The following is a 26,965-nucleotide window of genomic DNA, read 5'->3' on the forward strand; positions in this document are numbered from 1 at the left end:
TTAATTGAAGGCAAGAACGTTGTTTAAATTGGCTTCGGTAACAGAAACTGAATGAGAATGAATGTCAGTCAGAAATAAACGATACTTTCAAGTCATAACTCATTCAGATGATAACTTTAACCATTCCCATGTTTTAAGTGACTGTTGCTTTACGGGCATATATGAGAGGAAGGCAGATGCAGAGTCGATGGTCCACCAGAATATTGATTCATTACAAGCTGTTCACTAAATGCTACCTTCACCTCAATTCAATTCCTGAGAATCTAAGAGTATGCCCAAAACACTGAGAATAAAATGATACTATGGGGTGCTGCCAATCATAGAGCCATGAATAAGTGTTTTAACAATTATTTGGAATAAGATATGGCAAATTCACTGACAGTTGGCTGTTTTTTTGGCTTCAGATGTCATTTTATAAAAAGCTATCCTTGTATGTATGCCTTTTTAGAATGCTCTTATAATTAGCTTTGATTCGTGCACAACCTTGACAACTTGCTCATGATGTGCTAAACAATTAAAATGACACCCTATTGTATACTATGGTTCTTTTTCACTTCCAATTAACACAATTTTCCAATTGAGAGATGGTTTCATTAAATTGTTATGGCACCTCTTTAATAAACACTTCTTTCTAATGTAAGCTGTGAAAACTATTTTGCAACCATATTTTCTCTGAAGACTAAACAGGCCATATTCTGTAAACTTTTAAATAGGCAATTAAAAATTAAGGGAGTTAGAAAACTTTGTAAATCAAATTCTTTTTTTATTTGTGGCAGGCTGTTCTTGCTTACTGTAATGAAATGAAGAGTTGTAAAGTGATTGGATCGCATTTGTAGCACCGTAATAGTTTAACTACAGGAGTAAATTGGAGAGGCCGTTGTCTGAATTTGCATCAATTGTAACGGCAAACTTAAAGCAGTTACAATTTTTCGGTCTGAGTTTTTTAAATTCATTTGTGGGATGTGGGTGTTGCTGGCTAGCCAGCATTTATTGCCTGTCCATAGTTGCCCTTGAGAAGGTGGTGATGAGCTGCCTTCTTGAACTGCTGCAGTCCACATGCTGTGGGTTGGCTGACAATGCCATTAGAGAGGGAATTCCAAGAATTCGACCCAGCGACAGTGAGGGAATGACGATATATTTTCAAGTCAGGATGGTGAGTGGCTTAGAGGGGAACTTGAAGATAGTGGTATTCCTATGTATCTACTGCCCTTATCCTTCTACATGAAAGTGGTTGTGGGTTTGAAAGGTGCTGTCTGAGGATCTTTGGTAAATTTCTGCAGTGCATCTTGTAGATAATGCTGCTACTGAGCATTAGTGGTGGAGGGGGTGGATGTACTGCCAATCAAGTGGGCTGCTTTGTCCTAGATGGTGTCAAGCTTCATAAGTGTTCTTGGGGCTGCACTCATCCAGGCAAGTGGGGAGTATTCCATCACACTCCTGACTTGTGCCTTGTAGATGGTGGACAGGTTTTAGGGAGTCAGGCGGTGAGCTATTTGCCACAGTATTCAAAGTTTTGGCAAAGATCTGCAGCTCGGGTTGTGGATGAGGTTGTTGACTTGCACGCCGTGCTGGCTTGTTCTCGTTCAGATGTTTTATCACCATGCTAGGTGACATCATCAGTGGAGCCTCCGATGAAGCGATGTTAGTCTACTCTGCTTGGAATTTATACTGTTTGGTCCGTTATGGTGAGTAGTGTCATTTCTGGTTTTGATCTGTATGGGTTTGTATATCGGGTCCAATTCTATGTGTATGTTGATTGCATCACGGGTGGAGAACCATGCCTGTAGGAATTCCCATGCATGTCTATGTTTGGCTTGGGCTACTATGATTACCTTGTCCCAGTTGAACTGATGGCCCTCATTGTCTGAGTGTACTGATACTAGGGAGAGTTCATCGTGCCGTTCTGCTGCTAGTTGATGTTCATGTGTTCTGATGGCTAGTTTCCTTCCTGTCTGTCCAATGTAATGTTTGTGGCAGTCGTTGCATGGTATTTTGTAAACCACGTTGGTCTGCATGTTGTCAGAATGGGGTGTTTAATCCTTGTTTGTTGTAGAGTGGCTGTGGGCTTGTGGGCCACTATGCTTCTTAGTGGTCTTAGGATTCTTGTTGTCAGTTCAATATGTTCTTGATGTATGGCAGTGTGGCCAGTGTTAGGGCATCCTGTATCCTCCTGTTGTCTGTTTAGTAGGCACCTGTGGATAAAGTTACGAGGATATCCGTTAATAAGCGAGGATTTTGTATAGGTGCTCTTCCTCTTTCGTGCGTAGTTCTGGAGTGTTGCAGTGTCTCCTGGCCCATTTAAGTAGTGTCCTAATGCAGCTTTGAACGCGAGCAAGCCAGCTCGGTGAGCAAGTCAACAACCTTGCCACAGTATTCCTAGCCTCTGACCTGCTGTTGTAACCACTGCATTTATGTGGTGAGTCCTTTTGAGTTTCTGGTCAATAATTACCCCAGGGTGTTGAGAGTGGGTGATTCAGTGATGGTAACACCATTGAATGTCAAGGGACAGTGGTTAGACTGTCTCTTATTGGTGATGGTCATAGCCTGGCATTTTGTGTGGCACGAATGTTACTTGCCGTTTGTCAGCACAGGCTTGGATATTGTTCAGTTCTTTTTACATTTGAACAGGACTGCTTCATTATCTGAGGAGTCCTAAATGGTGCTGGGCATTGTGCAATCATTACAATCAATTATGATGGAGGGAAAGTCATTGATGAAGCAGCTGAAGATCTCAGACCAGAGATGTAAAGATTTTTCATATGTCAAGAGTCAATACAGTGTGGAGCTGGAGGAATACAGCGGGTCAGGCAACATCAGAGGAGCAGAAAAGTCAACGTTTTGTGTTTACACCCTTCATCAGTGCTAAGGGTCAAACGTGAGTCTAATATGCAGCAAGATGAAGAAAAGGTGTAGAATAGAAATTTCGTGAGAACATTGATTACTAGCTTTTCTGAGCTGTTCTTTATCATTCATTGTTCCTGGCGGATTATCCCCAATGTCTGCACTCTGTGTATCAACAAAGGAAGAGACAGTGGAGATATTGAATAGGATGAAAATAGATTATGTAACTCGGCCACTAAAAAGCCTCGCAGCTGTCAATGACTAAAATAGAACCATAGAATTTTACAGTAAAGAAGGAGACTATTCAACCCATTGTGTCTGTACTGGCTCCCGAAAGAGCTACCCAGCTAGTCTCACTGTCTGCCCTACCTCTTGAGCCCTCTAACTTCATCACCTTGTAAATTATATCTGGCTCTCTTTTGAAACCTCCTATAGAATCCACCTCCAGCAAGCTCCCAATATCACCCAGTCCAGGTGGAATGCATCTTAGATTACTGGATGAAGTAGTAAGCTGCTTACTGACACTTAGTTTGGGTTGCAAGGGGCTCATTACAGCCTTTGTCCAAATATGTGCAAAGTATCTGAACTGGAGGTGATGGGGGTGGGGTGAATGATTTGAAGGAGTGACATCAATAGGCCCAGCAAAACTAGAATCTACGAGAATCTGGGGGAGAAATATCTGTTGTTGGAGGTCAGTCTTTGCAGCCTCAGGTCATCTGTGCAGGAATTTCTCAGGGTCGTGACCAAGGCTTGTCCATGCCCAGCTTTTTAATCAATGATCTTCCCTCCACGATAAGATCAGAAGTAGGGATAATTACGAATGATTGCACAATGTTCGATGCCATATGCAGGTCCTCAGATACTGAAGCAGTCCATGTCCGCAAGAAGACTTGGATAATATCCAACCCTGAGCTAACAAGTGGCAAGTAATGTTCATGATACACAAGTGCTAGAAAATGACATCTCATGAGAATCTAACCATTTGCTCCCTGATATTCAACAGCATTTCCATTACTTAATTCCCCACTGTCAACATCCTGGGGGGTTACCATTGATCAGAAACTGAACTGATCAGTCATATAAATACGGTGGCTACAAGAGTTGAGCAGAGGTTAGGAATTCCACAGGAGTAAGTCATCTACTGACTCCCCAGATTCTATCTGCCGACTACACAAGCTAGGATTCTGATGGAATAATCTCCACTTGTCTAGGTGAGTGCAGCTCCACCACCTTTCAAAGCTTGTCACCATCCAGGACAAAGCAGCCCACTTGATTGACACCCCGTCTACCAGCTTCAATATTCATTCCCCCGACCACTGATGAACAATTGCAGGCAAGGGTACCGTCCACCAGTTGCACTGCACCTACCACCTAGAATGATAAGAGATGCAGATGCAATAGGATACCATCAGGGCAAGATCTCCTCCAAGGCAAACACACGATCCTGACATAATTGAAATTATGTTACCATTACCTTACTGCTCAGTCAAAATCCTGGAATTCCCTGCTTGTAGGTATCTCCCTTCCCCATCACCATTACGTTCTCCAGCCAATTAGAGATGGGCAATGCAGGCCTAATGAATGATGCTAATACATGGTGGACATTGTGGTGTCATTGGCCACAAGCCTCTGGTCTTCTTTACACATGGTTGGAGTCCAAGTGGACTGGATGATGCAAACATATTTTGTTCATAGGGAAGGTGAGTTGCTAGCCAAATTCACAAAAAGCTACCAATGTACTTTTAACAAGCTATAAAAGTTTGTCGTAAGAAAAAAACTTTTTTCTGCATCATGGAAAAGCTACTGGAACAAAAGTGTTGCAAATAACAGAAAGGAAAATTGAACCCTTTTATACCAATTGTAACTTTCTAGATTTACAAAACTCAGTAAAGGGTCACCCTTATTTCCATGCTAAATCGCCTTGTTCAGGTGGCGTAGCTGTAGTTAATTTCTGCAGTTTTTTTGTGTATTCACTTGATGCTGTTTTTCTTAAATTAATATTTCATCCTGAGACCTTTAAACAAGCTGCTAACTCAATTCACTATTTTGGCTGAGCCTGGGTTCCTTAAACTAATGCCTTCAAAAGCACTGTATCATGTCTTCCTCTCCAAAATCTCCACATTCTTCTGCTTCTGGGGCTTTCTTCTAAGCAACTCAGGATTTCTCCACAACCTTGCTCCTACTGTTTTGGAGACTGCGGTTAACAGCATCTCTGCTGTTTTAGACTTCTTTCTGAATTAAACTGTTTCTGCACCCTCTTTCTCTGGCTTATAAAGCTCACAACAGAAAACACTAACAGTTATTTCCTTAGCATGTTGAGGAATGGGGGTGGTCTTGTTTGTCATTTGGCTAAAATCACATGATTTCTTAGAAATGCTGCTTTGGGATCACTGTTCAAAATTACTGTCTGATTTTTTTTAATAAAAATCAGATCTTCATGGAACTAAAGTATAGGAGACATTTTTTCTGTACGTTAAACCAACGGGTAGTGAACAAAAATATGTTATAAGCCTTCATCGCTGTTTTAAGAAAATGTGTTAAAGGAAAGAAGCAACAATTCTGCCACTTCAAGAATCAGTCTGTTGAAACTTAGCAGCACTTACTCTGTGGTAAATATATTCTTTTTTAGGTAAGGAGATCAAGGCACTCAGTAGTTGGTGTGTAATTTCAGCAAAGCCCTGTATAACTGCACCAAGACATTCTTGCTGCTGCACTCAAATCCTCTTGCTATGAAGCTAACATACCAATTCCCTTGCTGCCCTTGTTTTTTGCTTTCAGTGACTGTTGCACAACGCTGCCTCGGTCCCTTTTGTACATCAGCATTTCTCCAGTTTATCACTATTGAACGAGTGCTCTGCTATTCTGTTTTTCCTAATGAAGTGGATAGTTTCACACTTAACCATGTCATAATGTTACTCATGTTACTCTACCAAATATTTCTCATGTTCTGACTGAATCTGTCCAAATTACTCACTTTTCATTTCCTCCTGCCCACCCCCAATTTTACCCAGCTTCATGTTATTGGTAAACTTGGGAAATATCACATTTGATTCCCTCATCCAAATCATCGACATATATTATGAATAGTTGGGTCCCAAACACTGATTCCTGTGATACCCAACTAGTCACTCCAAAAAAAATCACTTATTCCATTATTGACTGCGAACCAATTTTCATACCATGCCAGTTTCCACATGCATTGATTTTTGCATTCTAATCTTTTAGCTTTCAAAAGCTTTCTGAAAATCCAAATATGCCACATCCACTGATTCTCCTTTGTAATGTTATACTAGTTAGGAAAGAGCATGATTTCCTTTTCATAAATCCATTCATTGCTCTACTGTACAAGTCGCCATCTTCCAGATGACATGTTAAACGGAGACCATGTCTGCATTCTGAGGTGGATGTAAAGGTGGCACGACCTCAGAGTTTAACCTGCACTAATAGAAGTACTCTTGTGTGGTTATTTGATCATTGCTATTTGTGGGACCTTGCTATGAATAATAGGCTAAAATGCCTCCCTAAAGCACCATAATGACTACATTTCAAAATGAATTGGAGTGGCTGTAGGCTGTTTCAGAGATTTGCGAAGATGTTATGTAAATGTAAGCATGTCATTACACTGCAAGAAAATCTCCAACCTAAGAAAATGTTTCAAGGACCTGAAAAAATCACTTGAGGTGCTTAACAAAACCGAAGCATCAAAAACAAAATTGTCTTTCTACACTTTAAATTGCAACTCATTTTCACAATGAATGCTTCACTGATGTCCGAAGTCGAATACCTCTCAATGTATCCTTTTCAACTTGAGGATACCCCTTTTTAAAAGATGTATATAGAATGCTGACTGTATAAGTTATTGGGGAATTTTTAAACATTCCTTATTTTGGACACAAATAAGGAGTCATGCATTTCTCATGTCTTTCATTTTGACAACATACAGGAACTTTGAACATGTTTTGGCCTTTTGGTGCATGGCTGTTTGAATTTAGGATTTATTCTCAATATAAGGTGTCTTTGTTATGAATTATTAAATGTTGGTCAACAAATTGGGCAGTTGTCTTTTATTTAGATATCTTTAAATAAAATAAATCACTATCATTGGATACCATCTTGTTGTAGCATCATGGATCTTTGTTCAAGATGCTGTTTGGCCCAGCTGTATTGATGCTAGCTCTTTACTAGTCCAATTTAAAACTAACACACAGATTGGAGGAACCCCAAGGACAAACAACAAAAATAGAGTGATGTAGAATTATTTCTAACATACGTTTTATGGGATTTTTTCACTGGAGTGTTGAAGGTTGAGGGGTGACCTTATAGAGGGTTTTAAAATCGTGAGTATAGATAAGCTGAATGGCAGATGTCTTTACCCTATGAATTTCAAGACTAGGTGGGCATATTTTTAAGGTAGAAGGAGAAAGATTCGAAAAGGAAACGACGCAACTTTCATTTTTATGCAGTGGTTCGTGTGTGGAATGAGCTTCCAGAGGAAGTGGTGGATGTGGGTACAACGTTTAAAAGACATTTAGCTAAGTACATGAATAAGAAAGGTTTGGAGGGATATGGGCCAAATGCAGGTAGGTGGTGTTATCCAACGCACCATCCTCCGACACTTCCGCCATCTGCAATCCGACCCCACCACCAAAGACATCTTTCCCTCCCCACCCTTATCTGCTTTCCGGAGGGACAACTCTCTCCGTGACTCCCTTGTCCGCTCCTCACTCCCCTCCAGCTCCACCACACCTGGCACTTTTCCCTGCAACCGCAGGAAGTGCTACACCTGCCCCCATACGTCCTCCCTCACCCCCATCCCAGGCCCCAAGAAGACTTTCCACATCAAGCAGATGTTCACCTGCACATCTGCCAGTGTGGTATACTGCATCCGCTGTACCCGGTGTGGCTTCCTGTACATCGGGGAAACCAAGCGGAGACTCGGGGACCGCTTTGCAGAACACCTACGCTCGGTTCGCAACAAACAACTGCACCTCCCAGTCGCGAACCATTTCAACTCCCCCTCCCATTCCTCAGACAACATGTCCATCCTGGGCCTCCTGCAGTGCCACAACGATGCCACCCGAAGGTTGCAGGAACAGCAACTCATATTCCGCTTGGGAACCCTGCAGCCCAATGGTATCAATGTGGATTTCACAAGTTTCAAAATCTCCCCTCCCCCTACCGCATCCCAAAACCAGTCCAGCTGGTCCCTGCCTCCCTAACCTGTTCTTCCTCCCACCTATCCCCTCCTCCCACCTCAAGCCGCACCTCCATCTCCTACCGACCAACCTCATCCCGCCCCCTTGACCTGTCCGTCCTCCCTGGACTGACCTATCCCCTTCCTAACTCCCTACCTACACTCACCTTTCCTGGCTCCATCCCCGCCTCTTCGACCTGTTTGTTTCCTCTCCACCTATCCTCTCCTCTATCCCTCTTCTATCTGCCTCCCACTCTCTCCCTATTTATTTCAAAACCCCCTTCCCCTCCCCCTTTTCTGATGAAGGGTCTCGGCCCGAAACGTCAGCCTCTCTGCTCCTATGATGCTGCTTGGCCTGCTGTGTTCATCCAGCCCTGCACCTTGCAGGTAGGTGGGACGAGTTTTGTTTGGGATTATGGTCAGCATGGACTGGTTTGACCAAAGCGTCTGTTTCCGTGCTGTATGAATCTATGACTCTACCGCCCTTGACCAATGTCACGAGAGATCAGCTATTTTTACATGTCAAAAATCATTTGATAAAATATGCTGCGCATTCAGTATCTGCTAATCTTGAGCGTGAATAAATTTGAAAAATGAGAATAATTTCCCTGTTAACGTCTTGTCTTTTTGACAACTATGCTTCTTCAGTGATGTTAATGTGCTGTTTCATATTTTTTGGAGGTAGCATATCTTACTAATTGACAAATAAATTACTGACAAACCTGCATTGTTTGACTTGATGATCTGCAATCCTGTGTGACTGCCAATACAAATCAAGACCACAAAGCACATTGACAGCTCATATCTGCTTGTATCTGACTGGAGCAAGGTGGCTAGTGAGTAATTTCAAGACATCACCTAATTTCTTGAGTTTTTAATAAACTGCTGAAGATTCTCCTGAATCTTCTATGGCATTTACTACAAGACAATTGCCTAATGGTTCATTACAGTACATTTGTCTTGCTAGTTTGGTGATATTTGGTGCTGTTGTATTAGTTTATATTATAGAAGTGCTTCCTAGGGAAGCAACTCCTTTTATAAAGCCCTTTTCTCTTACTGATGACTTTGTTCAACTTGTACATTATTTGTTGTTGGTTCACGGAAGTGGGCCAAATTTATACTTGGGCCCACCTGGTTTTTTGTATCAGTTGGTAGTTGGTCATCCCCTTGAACTGCTCTAGTCCTTCTGCTTGTGAGATGTGGAATTCCAGAAATTTGACCCAGAGATGATGGAATATCCAAGTGAGGATGATGTGTGACTGGGAAGGGGAAGTGATACTTTCAAAACCTTGCTGTTTTTGCCCTTGGTGGCAACGGTTGTGAGGCTATGACAGTTCTTCACATGCATCCTAGATAAGTCAAACTGGACATACAGGCAAGTAATAGTGGAGAGAATGGGTATGTTGCAGTTTCTCACTTTCAGATGAGCTTTGACTATTTTGGCACAGTCTTGATTGCGCCATATATATGGTAAAGATGCTTATGTTATATTGCATCTCACTGCTAGTATGTCAGTATGTTGAAGGAACATTCAAGACATTTATGAAGCATTCAGATGAACAGTCAAAACATCAAAGCATACAAGGTTATGCCCAAGTGTTGAATAATGGGATTGGAATAGATGGATGTTTGATGGTTGTTGCAGACAAATGCTGAAGGACCTCTTTCTGTGCTGTAAAAAATTCTATGATGCTCGGAATGCTCTTGGTATCAACGCTGCATCACAGCATGTGATATTTAGGTACAAAAGGATTGCATGCCATCTTAACTCAGGTCAATTGAAGTAAGTCAGACTGATGAAAGTGCACTACTCATTGTAACAGAGTAGCTTAATGTGAGGTCAGACGTTGATGTACCTGTGAATGTAATAATTGTTTTATTAGGATGGTGTAATAAACCCTTGTTGGATCTTTCATTGCATCCTAAATTTGTACGTTACAGTGGATAACATAGACATTGCCGTCTCGGGTAAACTAACATTGCCAGTGGCAAAATGCATTTCAGCTTTGAGGATCAGGAGGTGACCACTCATCATGAAATACCCGTTTTTTATCCTGCATTTCTATCCATCTGTGTGGATAATCTCATATCATTTCAGTCAATGGTGATCCATAGCATATTGATGAGGTGGTGATGGTGTTGCAGTTGAAATTCAGGAAATGAGGGAGGAAATTGGGCTTTTTTTTCTGTTGGCCATGTTTAGTACTATCCTTGTCCAGATAGCCAAAAGCTAAAGGAATGAACTGGAGCCTAATCTTCAAACACTCTAAAACCTTCTATTTACAGAAACACCAAATCCAACCAATAAGCTTTTAATCCTTTCCAATTTATAAGAGCACATGAATTCACAGTTGATACCGACGACTGAATAAAATGAATCTTTAGGTCAATATACAGTTAACAGTTACCTGATGTATATGTGGTGTAAGTGTTACCTGCCACTCCTCAGCATCTGCACAGATAATGTTGAATGCTGTTGGGAATAATTGCTAATGGTTCTCCTTCCAACATTAGGTCAGAATTGGGTCTGTTTATGGATGATTGCACAGCTCTATTCACAACTGCTCTAGTAATGAGGAAACCTTTGGCAGAATCCAGCAGGACCTTGAAAATTTCTGGGTTTGTATTAGCAAGTAGTAGAAAATAAAACAAAAATACTAAGAGGAAAATGCAGAATAAATGAATATCCCTTAAATTAATCCTTTAACCCATGTTTATGCATTAGGCACCTTGTGCACAGCTTGCCATTGCAGGGATAATTTCAGGTTGATTTATTTTTGACAGCAGATTGAATGTGACTGGTTCACCCATAAACAGTCTCTGATTTCTTTAAAAGTCACAGGTCACGTAACAAATGCAGGAAAGATAAACTTTAAGTTTATAACTCTTTTTATATAAATGCTTGCAGAGAACAGACACGCAGCACCCAAGCTAAGGAAGAACTGAACATGTATCTCTCTCTTCTTTGTAACTTGTTCCCAGCTTCAAGCTGTTCAGTTACCCGAGAACCAATCACACAGTTGTTGGCAAGCAAGATCATGTCTGTCATTGGTGACTCTTTACTCATCCATATACCAATTAACTTCTTGTTGCCAGCAAAACTTTCATTAGTACGTTCCCTCTGCCTCAAATTGTCTGCAACTGAAACTCCAATTACTGCTCGTTCAAACAGTTACTTACATGATGCTTGGCATGGCTGTCCGGTTTCTTGCTTTCAAAGCATACAACTACCCATTTCAAACACTGATTTTAAACCAGTTCTTTCTCATTTCAGTCCACAGTTGTTGAAAAAGCACAAAATAAAAAAAAAAACTTTTTGAAAACCCCTTACACTGGTGAATGGGTAGCAATACCAGAAGGAATTCAGTTGCATTTGTACCAGCTTGATATGAAGATAGTTGTAAATCTTTGCTGGCGATTTGGTTCTAAAGAATATTACTGGGATAAAAGGAATAATGAGAGTTCGGATCCTTTTCCAATGTTTTGTAATGAAATCTTTACAAGCTTTTTTCTAGTGTAATATGGGTTATGTTTTCCTTATTTGGTAAACGTTTTATTCTTTATTTTAAAAGTACACTGGCAATTTGTTATGAATGTGTTCGGCAATTGAAGAGTTAAAACAAAGTAAGTTTAGGGTCGATTGAGCCAGGTTTTAATTTGGAATTTGTCTTGTCCAGTATTAATACTAGGAGGCAATTGCCTAGTGGTATTATTTACTGGATTGTTAAACCAGAGACCCAGGTAACTTTCTGGGAACCCGGGTTTGAATCCCACCATGGTAGATGGTGGAATTTGAATTTAATAAATATCTGGAATTAAGAGCCTGATGATGATAATGAATCCATTGTTGATTGTTGGAAAAACCCATGTGGTTCACTCATGTCCTTTAGGGAGGGAAACTGCCATTCTTACCTGGTCTGGCCGACATGTGACTCCAGACCCATGCAATGTGGTTGACTCTCAACTGTCCTCTGGGCAATTGGGTGTGGGCAGTAAATGCTGGCCTAGCCAGCGACATCCTCATCCCATGAATGAATTTTTAAAAATACCAGTTTGGATCATAACAATTGTGATGCAGAGACTCTAATATTATTTTGATCATACTGCAGACCAAGCTGTCTCTCCTACTCTCACTACGTGCATGTGTTGGAAGGATTTGCAGGTAGTTATTCAGCCTTTCAGGCAAGATTTTGAACACATCTCTCTTCGTGTTGGGGTGGAATTTGAACTTGGAACTTCTGGCTCAGATGCCGCAAAATTACTGATTGTGCAACGAGACCTACAAACTTTTAGGATCTTTCCCTATGAATGGCACTGACCAGAACAATCAATCAGCATTCAGTAATTTCCGAGTTCTACTGCTCTGTTTTTGTTCTGAAATATAAGGAGACACTCCTTGTTGTCCAGTATCTTTATGGACCACTGTTCTTAAATCAGAGAACATGGAGTCAGTTTTAGTTTTATGTAATGCTAGTTTTATTTCCCTGACCAAATTGTATTGTTATATAAAAAAAATGCTTTGCTGTACCAATTGTGTTTATTTTTCCCATTTTCTAAATAATTCTTTTTTTTTAAAATCAAATTGTATTGATCTCCAAGAATTAAACACCTGTAGTACATTCTGGTCACCTCTTTGAATGACACAGGAAACTAATTGCGAAATTCAATTTTGTTCATCCATTTTGTGTCTTCTAGGGAGCGAGGATCAAACAGTCAAATTTATGGCTTTTTTTTAATGGACCCATCAAGTTTTCAGAGGGAAGCAGCATTTTTTAATTGGTGGAAAACTTTTTACCTATTGTTTCAGGAATTTAGAAAAATGAGGGAGATCAAATTGAGGTATTCAAGATGATAAAAGATACAGATAAATTAGACGTGGAGCGGATGCTCCCTCTTGTGGGGCATTCTGGATCGAGAGGTCATAGTCTTAGGATAAGGGATAACAAATCTAAAACAGAATTGTGGGGAAATTACTTCTCCTGAAGAGTGATGAATCTGGAATTCGCTACCCCAAAGTGCAGTGGATGATGGGACAGAGAATAAATTTAAGGAGGAGTTAGACAGATTTTTAATAGGTAATGCATTGAAGGGTTATGGAGAGAAGGCAGGAAAATGGGCGAAAGGAGCATATCAGCCATGATCGAATGGTGGAGCAGACTTAATGGGCCGAATGGCCTAATTCTGCCCCTATGTCTTATGAACTTATGAATGCCTGCAAGAGGCAACCCTGATCTTAAATAACATAGAATGATACTGACAACAAATACCTCAGGTCTTCTGTTTTGTGTTTTTTGCATGGCGGCTCAGTGGTTAGCACTGCTGCCTTGGACAACTGTCTGTGTGGAGTTTGCTCATTCTCTCCGTGTCTGCGTGGCTTTCCTCCCACAGTCTAAAGATGTGCAGGGTAGGTGGATTGGCCATGCTAAATTACCCATAGTGTCCAGGGATGTTTAGGTTAGGTGGGTTAGACATGGGAAATGCAAAGGTAGGGGAATGGGTCTGGGTGGGATGCTCTTCGGAGCAGTGGTGTGGACTTGTTGGGCTGAATGGCCTGTTTCCACACTGTAGGGATTCTATTCTATTCTATTCTATTCTATCCAAGAGTTTTGGTTCAAGACAAACTGGTTAAGGAGAAGATAGGGTTAAGAACTATCTTACTTCTTCTTAATAAATTATTTATTATCTATTGAGATTTAATACTTGGTATTCAGAGATATACCGGGCTTTAATCTTGCAATTACACTATAGAATTTTCTGTCAACTATTGCTAGTTGGTCTACTTCTCATCCTTCTCTGTATGTGTTTCTATCTTTCTGACCTTAACTTCACTCACACTGTGCTATTTATGCTCAGTGAGAAGCATTCTGTGACTTCATTGCAAGATTGCTCCAGGGCCCTGGAGCTGCTCAACAAAACTCAATCCCATGTGCATCATCTGGCTATGATCAAGTGAAATACCAGCTACTGTTTCGATTTGCCCTATATTTCATCCTAGTAAGAGATAAGCTGAGCTCTTGTGGCAAGAAGCAGTGTTCAATCACCCACTCTTTTGCTGCCCAATGAAGAACTTCTCCTGGTATTGTAGTTTGATTTGCAAACAACTGCCCAGATCTGGTGTGTGCACAGTTCCACAACACACACAGGATGGTTTCTGCTGTAACAGATCTGTCAGTATTGTAGAGCCAGTTTCATTGGACCTGGTGCAATGCTTAATCCCCAGACAACCACTTGATACACTACAGTAGCAGTTATTCTATTGCAGCATGGAACAAAAAATGAGGTAGAACAGAGTGTGTTTAATTTTTAATGAACGAGGTTGCATTTTGCAATAAATCGGAAATTGAGACTTTTAACATGGACTGATAGACGAGTTGAAAAGCCTCATAGCACTTTGTAATTGAATCTAGTGCAGTCTGCACCAAACCTGTTTGCTTAAAGGTGGCTTTCATTCAACCTACTTAATGAAGGCGTGATGGGCTAAATTGGAGCATTAGCCCTTTCAATGGTAGCTCTGGTGGGACAGTTGACTTTTGGGTAGGTATTTTGGAATTGGAACTGTCTTAGTTGACTTTTTAGATTAGTTACTCAATTTAAAGATCAAATTGGAATCATTTAATACCAAAAACGATACTTGGCTTGAAATTTTGAACGACTTATACAGGCAGTATGCAATGAATATATATTCTTTTCAAACACATTAGAATGTGACTACGCAAGGTAACCAGAGCAATTCCGCACCGGAAATAAAAGCAAAATGTGCAAGATGATCTCAGAGGGTGGAATGAGAAACAGTGAACATTTTGTGTTTTGCATGACTCCTGTTTGGAACTGAAGGGGCTGGAAAATGATGTTTTTTATGCTCTTGATATGGGTAGAAGAGGAGCAAATGAAGCAGATGGTGAGGATGCCCAGAGCAAAAGACGAAGTGAGTGCTAATGGTAGTATAGGAGAGATATTGAAACAGAATAGGTATTAATGGTGAGAAGATAAAAGATTAACTCTGCTGAGAGCAAAATCGTGGAAATAAGGTACTAGGCGGCGAGGTTGTGGGGTGGGGGATAGAAGATGGGGTATACTCAAACTGAAAGACCGTGCTCATGCTATGAAATTGTTCAATGTAATGTTAAGTCCTGAAGGCTGTAAAGTGCCAAAACAGAAATTTGTTTCCTCCAGCTTGCATTGAGCTTTGCTGGAGCACTGCAGCCTCTTTAAGAAAGAGATGTTAACATAAGAACAAGATGATATGTTGAAAATGCAAGCAAATGGAAATCAGTACTGTAATTCTTCATTAATTCTCTTGGGATTAACTCTGTATCTCTGTTCATAGATGGTGCCAGACCTGCTGAATTTCTCCAGCACAGTTTTAATTTCAGACCTCCTGCATCTGCCATACTCACAACATCAGGGTTCAGTTCCACCCTTGGGAAACTGTTTGTGTGGAATTTACACATTCTCCCCGTGTCTGCGTGGGTTTCCTCTGGGTGCTCCGGTTTCCTCCCACAGTCCAAAGACGTGCAGGTTAGGTAGATTGGCCATGCTAAATTGCCGATGGTGTCCAGAGATGTATTAGTCATGGATTAGTCATGGGAAATGCAGGATTACAGGGTGATGGTAGGTGGGTGCGTTTGGGTGGGCTGCTGTTCAGAGGTGTGGACTGGATTGGCTGAATGGCTGTTTCCACAGTGTAGGGATTCTACAAATCTTTCAAATTGGCCTGATAATGCAAAATAAAAAGCTTTGACAAAATTTAATTTTTTTAAAACTCTTAATAACTGACCTTATCATCCTGATGGAGGCTAGACAGTGACCATCCAGGCATCACATCAAAGGTGTTGATCATGCTTCCATGTACGCACGTGTCAAAGGATGAACTAATCAATTAACAGTGAAAACCTTGCCTGATATTCTATACTTCTTCATTCTGTCATTGAGTGTTGAATAAGCCAGTTGTAATCCCCGCTTTTGTCATCCTTTTTGGGATCAGGTAACTGTATTTTGCAGCTTAAATCTGTTTGCATCAGCCCCATTTGCCTATCGTACCTGTCTTCACCTGAATTGACTCTCAAGTCAGCAATGCCCCAATTTTAAGAGTCTTATCCTTGTTTCTAAATCAAATCCATGGTGTCCCACTCTGCCCTTATCCTAATTTCTTCCAGAGCTAGGTCTGTGCCCTTCTCTACTTTTGGGTTTTTATGCTTTGAGTGCTCTGCTGTTGTTGGCCACCATTTCAACAGCCTAGGCTCTCGGGTCTGAACTCCATCCTTAACTTTTTCTACCCCTCTCTTCCCCCTTAAAACCTACCTCTTTGTTCAAGCATTTTGATCATCTGTCCTTATCTCTTTACGAGGTCGGTGACACATATTTCTTGATAACACGCCTGCAAAGTGCCTTGATCTCTATATAAATGTAAAAATGTTGTGGTCAAAATGTTTTGGGAACCACTACACAGAGTGAGTTCACCAATAAAACCTTGTTTTTGGCTCTGCTAAATTTTTGCCAAATTAGTTGAGACAACTTGGAAAATTGACTGAGCTTGACAGCGTGAGGAAGCCAGAAGAGTTCAAATCTCCGTAGTTATAATGTCACAGTCATTGAAAGACTGTGCACGATGGATATTGCTGTTTGTAGTAATTTAGATCCATTGTTGTGTTAGCCTGGAAATTGTCCTCGATCAGTCTTCAATGAAATGATAGGACAAAATAAGCATGGAATCTACTCCAAATCTTTTGACCCCACTTCCCTTAAGTTTCCTACATATCTGGCAATTTAGTTGCCCTCATCTTTATTTTCTGCTTTCTTTTCCACAATCATACAAAGAATATTACATAATATTCTTGTAAATGAAAGCAGAAAGCAATTGCTAGATCATGCTGCTCCATCTGATTCTAATCTGGGAATTTGCACGTAACTTCTTGTCATGTAAGAATCTTTTTAGTAATTTATTTAAATTGTCTGACCCTTGAAATTGAATGTCCACAAATTGAAACTCTTATTTACCATAAACAAGATATTTATTTTGAGTTTAAAGAAATTGACAAACATTTTGAAAAAATAATTTGTTGGGAACTGTACTTTTCTACCTCTCCTCTGCACCATGGAAATTTTTAAAAATCTTATTTCTACAGAAGTATACATTTTGAATATAGATGTAGTTCTCCATATTTTCAACAGATGGTTTGAAGTTTATGTTCAGTCATGCCTACAGGTCGCAGTCAGCGTTGTCTTTTTTTAAATTAATTCATGAAATATGACTGTCACTGGCTAGGCCAGCACTTGATGGCCATCCCTAATTGCATAGAGACCAATTAAGTGTCAACCACATTGGCGTGAGATGGCATATTTCCTTCACTAAATGACATTAGTGAACCAAATGAGTTTTTACAAGAATCAACAGTGGGCAAGCTTATTTCGTATTTCAAATCTGCCAAAGGTGGAATTTGAACCCATGCCGCTCGACCATTAATCTGGGGTTCTAGATTACAAGTGCAGCGACATTACTACGTCACCATCATTTTTTTTTTGTAGGTGCGAGACACAGTGAAAACACCAGGTGTGTAAATAACTTCATTAATATTCCACCACTAGAAAAATTACCCATGTGCCCTAGGAACCTGTGACAAGCAGAGCCCCATAGGGGCAATGCCTGAGTGAAAGGGGAGTGTAGGGAACAAATCAAAATACGGTGGAGAGGGAAATAAAGCAATCCACTCCCTGTGGTGCCCATTTCTCCCTAAAGGCATTGAGAGTGTCGGTGGACATGGTGGGCTCCATTTCCAAGGACACCTGGGCTCAAACATAACCACAGAAGAGGGGCAGGCAGTCGGTCGTAATGACCCGCTGCCTGGACCTGTTAATGGCCAGCTTGGCCAGACCCATGAGGAGATCCTCCAACCTGCCTGCTCCCCTCCACACCTGGTGCCCAAAGAACAGAGGAGTGGGTCTGAAGTGCAATCAAAAACACACAACGTTCTTAAGGTATTTGAAAAGGGGGTTCAAATGCCTACACCCAACATTCACGTGGTCCATGTTCTCCACAGCGCCGCAAAACAAACAGTTGGGCTGGAAGTCAGTGAACCACCGCAATCCACATTTACCAGGGACTGCTGCATGCAACACCCTCCACTCCAGATTCCCGAGGGAAAGAGAGAGGAATCCCACGTAGAGAGCCGTCCGCTGGGGAACTATGTCACCATCATTATGATCAGAGTGAAAGTATCATTCAAACTAATGACTAAAGACTAACACCTGGTTCGCTAATTTCCTTTAGGGAAGGAAACCGCTATCCTTACCTGGTCTGGCTTACACGTGACTCCAGACCTACAGAAATGGGGTTGCCTTTTATTTGGGGTTGGGCAGTAAATACTGGCCTGGCTAGCAATGCCCACATCCTGTGAGTAAACAAATAAAACAAGGATGGGACACAGGTTTAAAGTGATTTATAAAAGAAGTAGATGTGATGCAGGGAAGAACTTTTTCTTAAGTGGTTCAGGTTTGAAGTCTCGGATTCTCCAGCATCTGCAGTTCCTACTATCTCAGGTTTGAAGTGCACTGCTTGGAAGTCTGGTGGAGGCAGGTTCAGTTGAGGCATTCAAGACAACATTGGATGATTGATTAAATAGGTTCTGGAGAAAGAGCACGGGAATGGCACAAAGTGATGATCGTTCAGAGAAGTGGTACGGACATGATGGGTTGCTTCTGCACAGAAACAATTGTGTGATTCTGTAGATACTTGCTTGTGAAAATCCAAAGTCTGTTCTCTGATGTTTGAGTTCTGTCAGAACACAAACTCTCATATTCCAAAAACCAAATAGCCTCCCAAAGAAAGATTGGCATTTGTACAATGTTTCTTTCACAACCTCGGGGAGTTACGAACTGTTTCCCTGCCAATTGATTAATTTTTAAAGGTGTCTTCATATTCCAATTTAGAAATACAGAAACCAGATTAGCACAGATTGCATTATGGATGCAATTAGAAACATTGCAACATTTCAGAAATATATTTATTTAAAGAAGGTGCTATGTTTTAGTTGTTTTAAGAAGCATGTTGTTAATCTGCACACAGCAATGCGCCACAGACAGCAATGCGATAATGACTCGATCACTTAATGATGTAATGCTGGTTGAGGAACAAGTATTAAGCAGGCTCCTGGTCATAACTCCCTGCAATATAAAATCAAAACTTTAACCCAGTGTCAGGAAACTGAATTTTTGTCTTCTCTACAATTAAGTTCTCCTGTTTGCCAATCTAAAAGCTCCAAGCAAGCCTGGAAGATTCTACCCATTGATGTCCATGAAGGCAGCCACTATCCCAATATGTCATTAGATTATAATTTTCTAAAGAAATTTCATCTCTTTTACCTGCTTAGAAAAAAACTCCATCTTCCACAAAAGAGCTGTATCTATAATCATATTTGCTAGTGTAGCATATTCTGCCTCAGGCATTCCATTTTGCAACAAAGTTAAGCAAATTGGAGTATTATACATCCTTTAGATTAGTTTTATTTAAATTGAGTGTTGGCAGCATGATTTCATTGACTATGCAATCCTGCTTCTAATTATGAACACAATAAGAGTCCAGTTATTTTACAAAGATATCATTTCTTTTGGTGAATTTTGTGGTCGTTATGTTGAATGATTACTAAGCATTCCAGGCTCACATCCTACACATTTTTGATGAGTGCTAAAGCTCCATTTACACTCACTATGTCTAAACCTCATCAATTTCCCCTGGCCATTTTCATTATCTAAACTGGTCAATCTTGTGCGTTTAGTGAGATTTTTTACCATTTTTGTTTAGTTACATAGCTAGTTGTTGATGTGAGTTTGTAGCCAATAGAATGTTGGAGGAATTCTGTGTTATTTTGGGGGTAAATATGATGAAAAAAGACTCCACAGCTGTGACAATAAGAGTTTCCATTTATGTAACACATATGTTAAACCAAGGCATGTCGTAGGAGTATTATGCAATAAGAATTGATATGGAGCCACTTAAATGCGGTATATGGGCAGATGACTAAGAGCATGTTATGTTAATTGAGAGAGAAGAGGGGTAACGAGAAGACTGATGTTTAAGATGAGTACTCCAGAATTTAGGAAGCAGATAACTGAAGGCCTCGCCACCAATGATGGAATGAAGGAATTTGGGAGTGTGGGAATTCAGAGTTCGAGACAAGTCAAGTTCTCAGAACCTGTAATTACTGTTCTTAGTTGTTTCATTTTGATGTTTAAAAATTCCTTACGGCTATCAATTGAAGGACATCGCAGGACAGGCTTGAACTTCACTGAATTTCAACCATGAAAAGGCAACACTGTTTGAAAGACAGCCATTTTCTAGAACATCGCTGTAAGGACACTTCTGAGACTTTGTGTCTTGTGAAGTGTATCCTCTGAGTTAAATTGTTGAATTCCCCAAGAGGCACTATTGTCATCTGAGCTGGGCACTAGGGAAGTGCAAATTCACAGAAATTTTTATAAGGTTGCAACTCCTTTTTAATGCTCAATCCTTTTTTGTATACAGCGGGGTGCTTCACAAATGCAGAACAAAACTGGATACACACCAAGTGAAACAAGGTTAATTCGTGCCATCTATGTTTGAAGATATGAATTAGGAGCAGGAGTAGACCATTCTGCCTTTTGAGCATGCTCTGCCGTTGGATAAGATCACGGCTGATCTGATTGTGACCTTAACTCTGCTCCCTGATCACCTCCATGCCCTGTTAGTCAAGAATTTAAAAATATTCAAGGACCCAGCCTCCTCCACTCTGTGGGGAAGAGGATTTTTCAGCCTCATAACATTCTGAGACACAGATGTTCTCCTCATCTCCATTTTAAATAGATGGTCTCTTATTTTTAATAGAAAGATCTAATCTTTCCTGCACAAGAAGACTTCATTTCAGCATTCATCCAATCTGCCATTACCCATCCTTCTTGGCAATTTACCAGTTTGGACCATGGATCCTCTGAAGCTTCTTTTCAGTCTATCTTTCATCTGTCTGCCCTCATTTCTCCAGATCCTAAATCTCTAAGCCATCTTTGCTGCCTTTCCTGGTCCTTCTGATACAGTGATATCCTTATCAAGTAAGGCAACCACATTTTACACCATGTTCCAACAAAGTCAATAATTATGGAGAAGTGGTGGTGTATTGATACATCTGGACTTGCAATCCAGAACTTCGGGCGAATGTTCTGGACAATAGGTTCGAATCCCAGCATAGCAGATGGTGAAAATTGAATTCAATTAAGAGCCAAAATGAAATGCTTGCTTAATAGTTGCCATATCTATCCATCTGCTTACTGAACAAGCTTTAGACCAGGAGATCTTACTTCCCTTATCTGGTCTGACTGACAATTAACTCCCTCTGGGCAATTAGGGATGGGCAAGGAATGCTGGCCAATCCCTGTAGAATCTGTTGTAACAAATTGAATTAATTTTGTTGCAGAAGGTTTTTTAAAATTCAGTCATGGGATGTGGGTGTTGCTGCCTGGATCAGCATTTATTTCCCATTTCTAACTGCCCATTAGAAGGTGGTAGTGAGCTACTTTCTTGAACTGCCGTAGCCGTTTTGCTGTAGGTAGACTTAAAGTGCTGTTAGGGAGAGGATTTTGACCCAGCATTTCTGAAAGTGCTGTCTAAGGAATTTTTTGCAATATATGTTAAAGATGGGATACATTGCTGTTACTGAGCATTGGTAGTGAACTGAGTGAATGTATGGGGATGTACACAGGAGACAATAGCCTATTGGTATTACGCTAGACTATTAATTCAGAGACCCACGTAATGTTCCGGACACCTGGATTCGAATCCTGCTATAGCAGATGGTGGAATTTGAAATCAGCAAAAAAAAATCTGGTCAAAGAGTTTACTGATGACCATTGTCAATTGTTGGGAAAGCTGATCTGGCCTACATGTGACTGCAGACCCACAGCAATATGGTTGACTCTTAACTGCCCTCTGGGCATTTAGGGATGGCCAATAAATGCTGGTCTAGCCAAAAATACTCACATCCCATGAATGAATAAAATAGAAGTGTTGCTAGTCAAATGGGATACTTTGTCCTGGATGGTTTCAAGGTAGCTGAGAATTTTTGGAGCTGCAGACACCCATGCAAGTGAGAAGTATTTCATCATACTCTTGATTTGTGACTTTTAGATCGTGGCTTTGAGGAGTCAGGAGGTGAGTTCCTTGCTGTGAGATTCCTAGTATGTAACCTGCTCTCGTTTCCAGAGTACTAATGTGGCTAGTCCAGTTCAGTTTGTGTTCATGCCCCACTCAATCTTATATGCATTCTAATAGGTGACTTTATATTGTTTCAATTTTGGGAGAAATGGAGTTCTTGCACAGAGTTGCTTATCCTTACCAAACTCGTCAGATTGCAAGCTTTTTGTCGTACACAAATTGTGGATTGTATTAGAGTTAAGCTTGTAGAAGAGTTGTCACTGGTGAGCAATAGCTTTCAGCTGTCTTAGCAAACCCACAGTTCTATTAGCCATTTTTTGTCACTATTACTTTTTGTCTATCCAATACCGAAGTTATCAAGTAAGCAGCCTGAACCATTGTATCATAAGAAGTCTTGATCATGAGAGTGTACTGTTACGTGGATCCATTGCAACCTCTCCTCTGGCAGAATTATTGTCTTTGTAATCTCAACACTGAGGCTGAAATATCATTTTGCTGCATTTACTGTTTTAATTAGAGTGGATTTGACCTCGTGACTATTCCTACAATATTTTATAATGCTGCTAGTACCTGTTCACAAAATAATGTTATGGTTCATGCACAAAGCCATTTTAATAATTATTATACAAAAACATTGTACTCTGAATAATTATGACATGGAACTGGCTGTTTGATTGCTTAATTGAAATGCATTCAATCAAGGGTGCAATAGGAATTAAGTTGAAATAAGAGTGAGACATCTCTTTGTTATTATAAATTATTCAAAGCCCACAAGATATCTATCTGATAATACTTAAAAACACTGGTTCTGCTATGGATTTCTTCTGTACAATCAGAAGGAGGAAAGAGCAGGAAAGTAATAACATTGTTTTTAGAAAGTGGTTCTGTTGTGGAGTAGCTTTTATTTGAATATGCTATGTCTCATATTGTCTGCTTTGTGGACTTTTACCTTACAACAATATATTGTAATGGATATAAAACAGAAATTGCTGGAATTGCACCCACAGCAATCTACATCCAAAAGCAAAATGCTAAGGTTTTCATGATCCTTCATCTGAGCTGTGTGTCTGCAGAAAATTAATTACGGACGCTTCAATTATCTTTTCAGTGTGCCGGGAAGACTCGAACCACTCCATTAAATCGTGTGTGGAGATTCTACACGTACCCACTGAACTCAAGATGAAGATCGAAGGACCAAAGGTCCCAGAGACTCCGAAAGAGTGAGTTACCGATTACCAGATGTATCACTTGTTCTAGTTTGCCAGCATTGCTTCTGGTTGCTTTAATAAATCTAGTTGACTGCAGAGAGTTGTTGGCCAGTTGAATGAGGTATGTTTACGCTAAAATGGGATATATCCATGCTGTGACAAGTGTGGGAACCAACCAGAAATGTTATTTTGTTAATTTATTCCACACTTGTGTTGCTTGCTCAAAAACGGACAGTAATCTGCAAGATGTGCTTAGTCTAAAATAAAACATATCTTCTGTACATATGCAGAGGGTATGGATTCAGAAGAAATACTTTGGTCTAAACTGAAAACACACCATAAACTGAAGTGACAAGTATTTATATCAAATAGAATCACGCAAAATGTACGGTACTGAAACACGCCACTTAACGCAATTGTTCCATGCAGTTGTTTAGTCTCCCCACAAGCTTTCTCCCACATGATTCTAGCTGACCCTGTCAGTAGTCCTGCAGTTCCTAAGCCATGGCTGATCAGTAGCCAGTTCATCTGATTTGTTAGTACTGGTCAACAGATAAATGTTAGTTAAATAACCTGTTCTTTTTCAAATATCATTGGAATACCATTATCTGATTGAACAAGTTGATAGAAATTTTGCTTAGTGTCTCGTGGAAGGCTATATTTACAGTGCAGCAATCCCACTGTGTTTTATTGGAGTGTCAGCCTAGATTATGTGTCAAAGTCCTTGGAGGGACCTATGATCTTCTAACTTTGTGGCAAGTATGTTGCTATTGTGCCAAACGTAGCCTGAAGGAAGTTATAATCACTAATAGCACATGTAGTGGTAAGTTTCATAGAGATACAAGTCAAAATCTGTTGTAAAGAATTCATGAAGTCTGACCACCAAACACCTCCCCCAAATTTTCCTGCCTCAATTTTATATCTCTTACAATGTCAATCCAAAGTTTAATTTCAAGTGAAAATTATAGTCAATGAATTCCCCTGAAAGGTATTAAAATCTGTTTCCACTGGACATGTTATGCAGGGTTAACTTCTAAGAAGCCCAAACCTACAAGTTCAACAAATGAAACGCCACCCGTGAGTCACCAATGTTGTTGGTTTTCTGTTCTATCTTCAGTTCTGTTGGGGCAATGATTTTTCACAGCCATACACCAGTTTTACAGATAAATGCATGGAAGTTGGTAGGGTAGTGTAAAAGAGAAAGTCGTCGTTTTACAATTGGTTATGTTTCATTTGTTTACTTAAGGAAGATAAACTGTTCATGTTTTCAGCCAAAGACATACATAAACATCATAAAACAGCTGCAACGCAGAGCAGGCTACTTGACTTGTTGAGCCTATTTCAGTTTCAGCTCCTGATTCCTTAGCCCATGCTTTTGCAAAATTTATTCCTTCGTGTGTTTATCCATTTTCTTCTTCAAAAGCACAATTGAATCTGCCTCAACCACATCAAAAAAGATTTTCTTCATGTCGCTTTTAGATTTTCTTTTTGCCAATCACCTTAAATCAGTGTTCTTTGGTTCTTAATTTGAAATTGCTAATAAGAACAGTCTCTCACTTTTTATTCTGTTTGGACCCTTCACAGTTTTGGATCCTCTTTCAAAAGTGGAATTCTCTACCAGAGAAAGCTGTTGGGGCCAGTTTGGTAGATGTATCCAAAAGGGATCTGGACTTGGCTGTTGTGGCTAAGGAGATCAAGGGGTATGGAGAGAAAGCGGGAGTAGAATACTGAAATTGCATGATCAGCCACGATCATATTGAATGGTAGTGTAGGCTTGAAGGGCCAAATGCTCTACTCCCACACCTATTTTCTGTTTTTATGTAAACCTTCTCTTGGCTCTTCAGAGCAGCTCTAACTTCTCCAATCTGTCCACATGATTGGATCAAAATTCTTTCAGAAGCCAATTCGAGAAAATGATTCAAATTATTAATAACCAGTTTTGTGTTTGCATCTCAGGGAGGTTTTTTTTGCATTTGACTGGAGTTATGCAAGTAGCAGCAACGCTAAGTTTTGGAATGGTGTCTGTAGCCAGAGAGAAAAAAGAATTGGGCAGCCGCAGCAGATGGTGACCATACTGAAAAATAATTTTGGATAAGTTACATTGCCAAGAAAACAATTGTCAGCTGCTTTTATTTTGTGTTTTATTCCTGGAACAAATTAGTTCACTTCCTAATTATTTTCCAATTGGTGTGCATAGATTTGACTCAGCAACACTTTGACACAATTAACTGTTGATTTAGAAATTATGCAGTTTGTATCCTTAAAGCATTCATCTGGTGTTTTTAAACGTGTAGAATAAGTTTGACTAAAAAATCTCTCCTTCTCATAGTTGATGAAATAATTTGTTTCGAACTTGGGAATAATATTTCTGTCCTTGGGCAGACTGCAACATTTGTGATGAGTGGGGGATTCCAGATCCAGCCACCTTAAAGTAGAACTCTGCCTGTGTGGATTTATGGCAACCTAAAATTAATACAATGATGGAAGCTCACCTATTGGGGAGCTGATGTATTGCTAGGCAAGTAAAACAGACTGAAACCTGGTTTGATAGGTCATATTTTGTGTATTTTTTACAAGCATGCAGTGCAGCAGATTTGGTTTCAACAATAAACCGGAGGTTTATTATGAAAGATATAAAAGTAAAATATAAATAACCAAACTATTTACATATAACACACGTTAAAAGATTTTAAAGCAGACTGCAATCTACAATCCCATCTGCCCGACACCATCACTTTACAGTACTCATACTTGAGTGTGTTCCTTTCTCTGTAATTAAGTTTGACTTAACTGTTTTTCTTAATTTTCAGTCCTCAGAGAATCTTAGCCTTTTTTTCTTGTTTAGTCACACAGTTGAGCTTAAGCTTTACAGCTTCAAGTAACCCCTTCAAGATTTTGGCCAAACACTTTTGTCTGGAACTTTCAAAGAAAATTCTTACCTTCAGGTAACCCATTTCTTGGTTTTCTTAAAAAAAACTAACTTCTTTCTCTAGAAGAAACTCATTTTTCTCTTGAACTTCAACCAGGACTGGTGCAAACATTCACGAAAAGCTTTCCAAGCTATGGAGTTTTCCCCAAATAGAGGGAAAAAAAATCAACTCGTGATTTTTCTAAACCAAAAGCAGCTAATGTTTTTCAGTGTTCCCCTTGTCTGATCTCCCAATGCAAACAAGTTCCTATTATCACTCCAGAAGCCCTCTTTTATACTGAATTGATTTAAAAGTCATGGCTACAGAAAGGCTCACAATAATAAAGCACCTTATAGACAGACAAAAACCCACATGCCACTAGTTCAAAATCCAAACTCTAAGGCAAATTATTTAACTACGTATATAAATCACGCATCTTGTATCACAAGGGGGAGCTTTCATAAAGGGAATTGACACCCTCATAAACAACCAGGAAAAATAACTGATTGTTGCCTTTTTAGAAAATAAAATATAGACTGAACTTCGTTAGCTCTTGTAACCTTATTTAATTCTGAAGGTGAGACAACAAGGTGCAGAGCTGGATGAACACAGCAGGCCAAGCAGCATCATAGGAGCA

The 26,965-nt window shown here is 40.0% G+C and overlaps 1 protein-coding gene across 1 annotated transcript in view; it reads left to right on the forward strand.

Moving 5' to 3' along the window:
• The window catches only part of ccser1 (coiled-coil serine-rich protein 1), a 403,876-nt gene that overhangs the window by 114,118 nt on the left and 262,793 nt on the right, over positions 1–26,965 (forward strand). Inside the window, exon 5 of the mRNA XM_048611607.1 lies at positions 23,320–23,431. Within this exon, the coding sequence (XP_048467564.1) occupies positions 23,320–23,431 (112 nt within the window). The remainder of the gene's footprint in view (positions 1–23,319; positions 23,432–26,965) is intronic.

Source organism: Rhincodon typus, chromosome 1, assembly GCF_021869965.1.
Source record: "Rhincodon typus isolate 14 chromosome 1, sRhiTyp1.1, whole genome shotgun sequence".
Taxonomy (NCBI): domain Eukaryota; kingdom Metazoa; phylum Chordata; class Chondrichthyes; order Orectolobiformes; family Rhincodontidae; genus Rhincodon; species Rhincodon typus.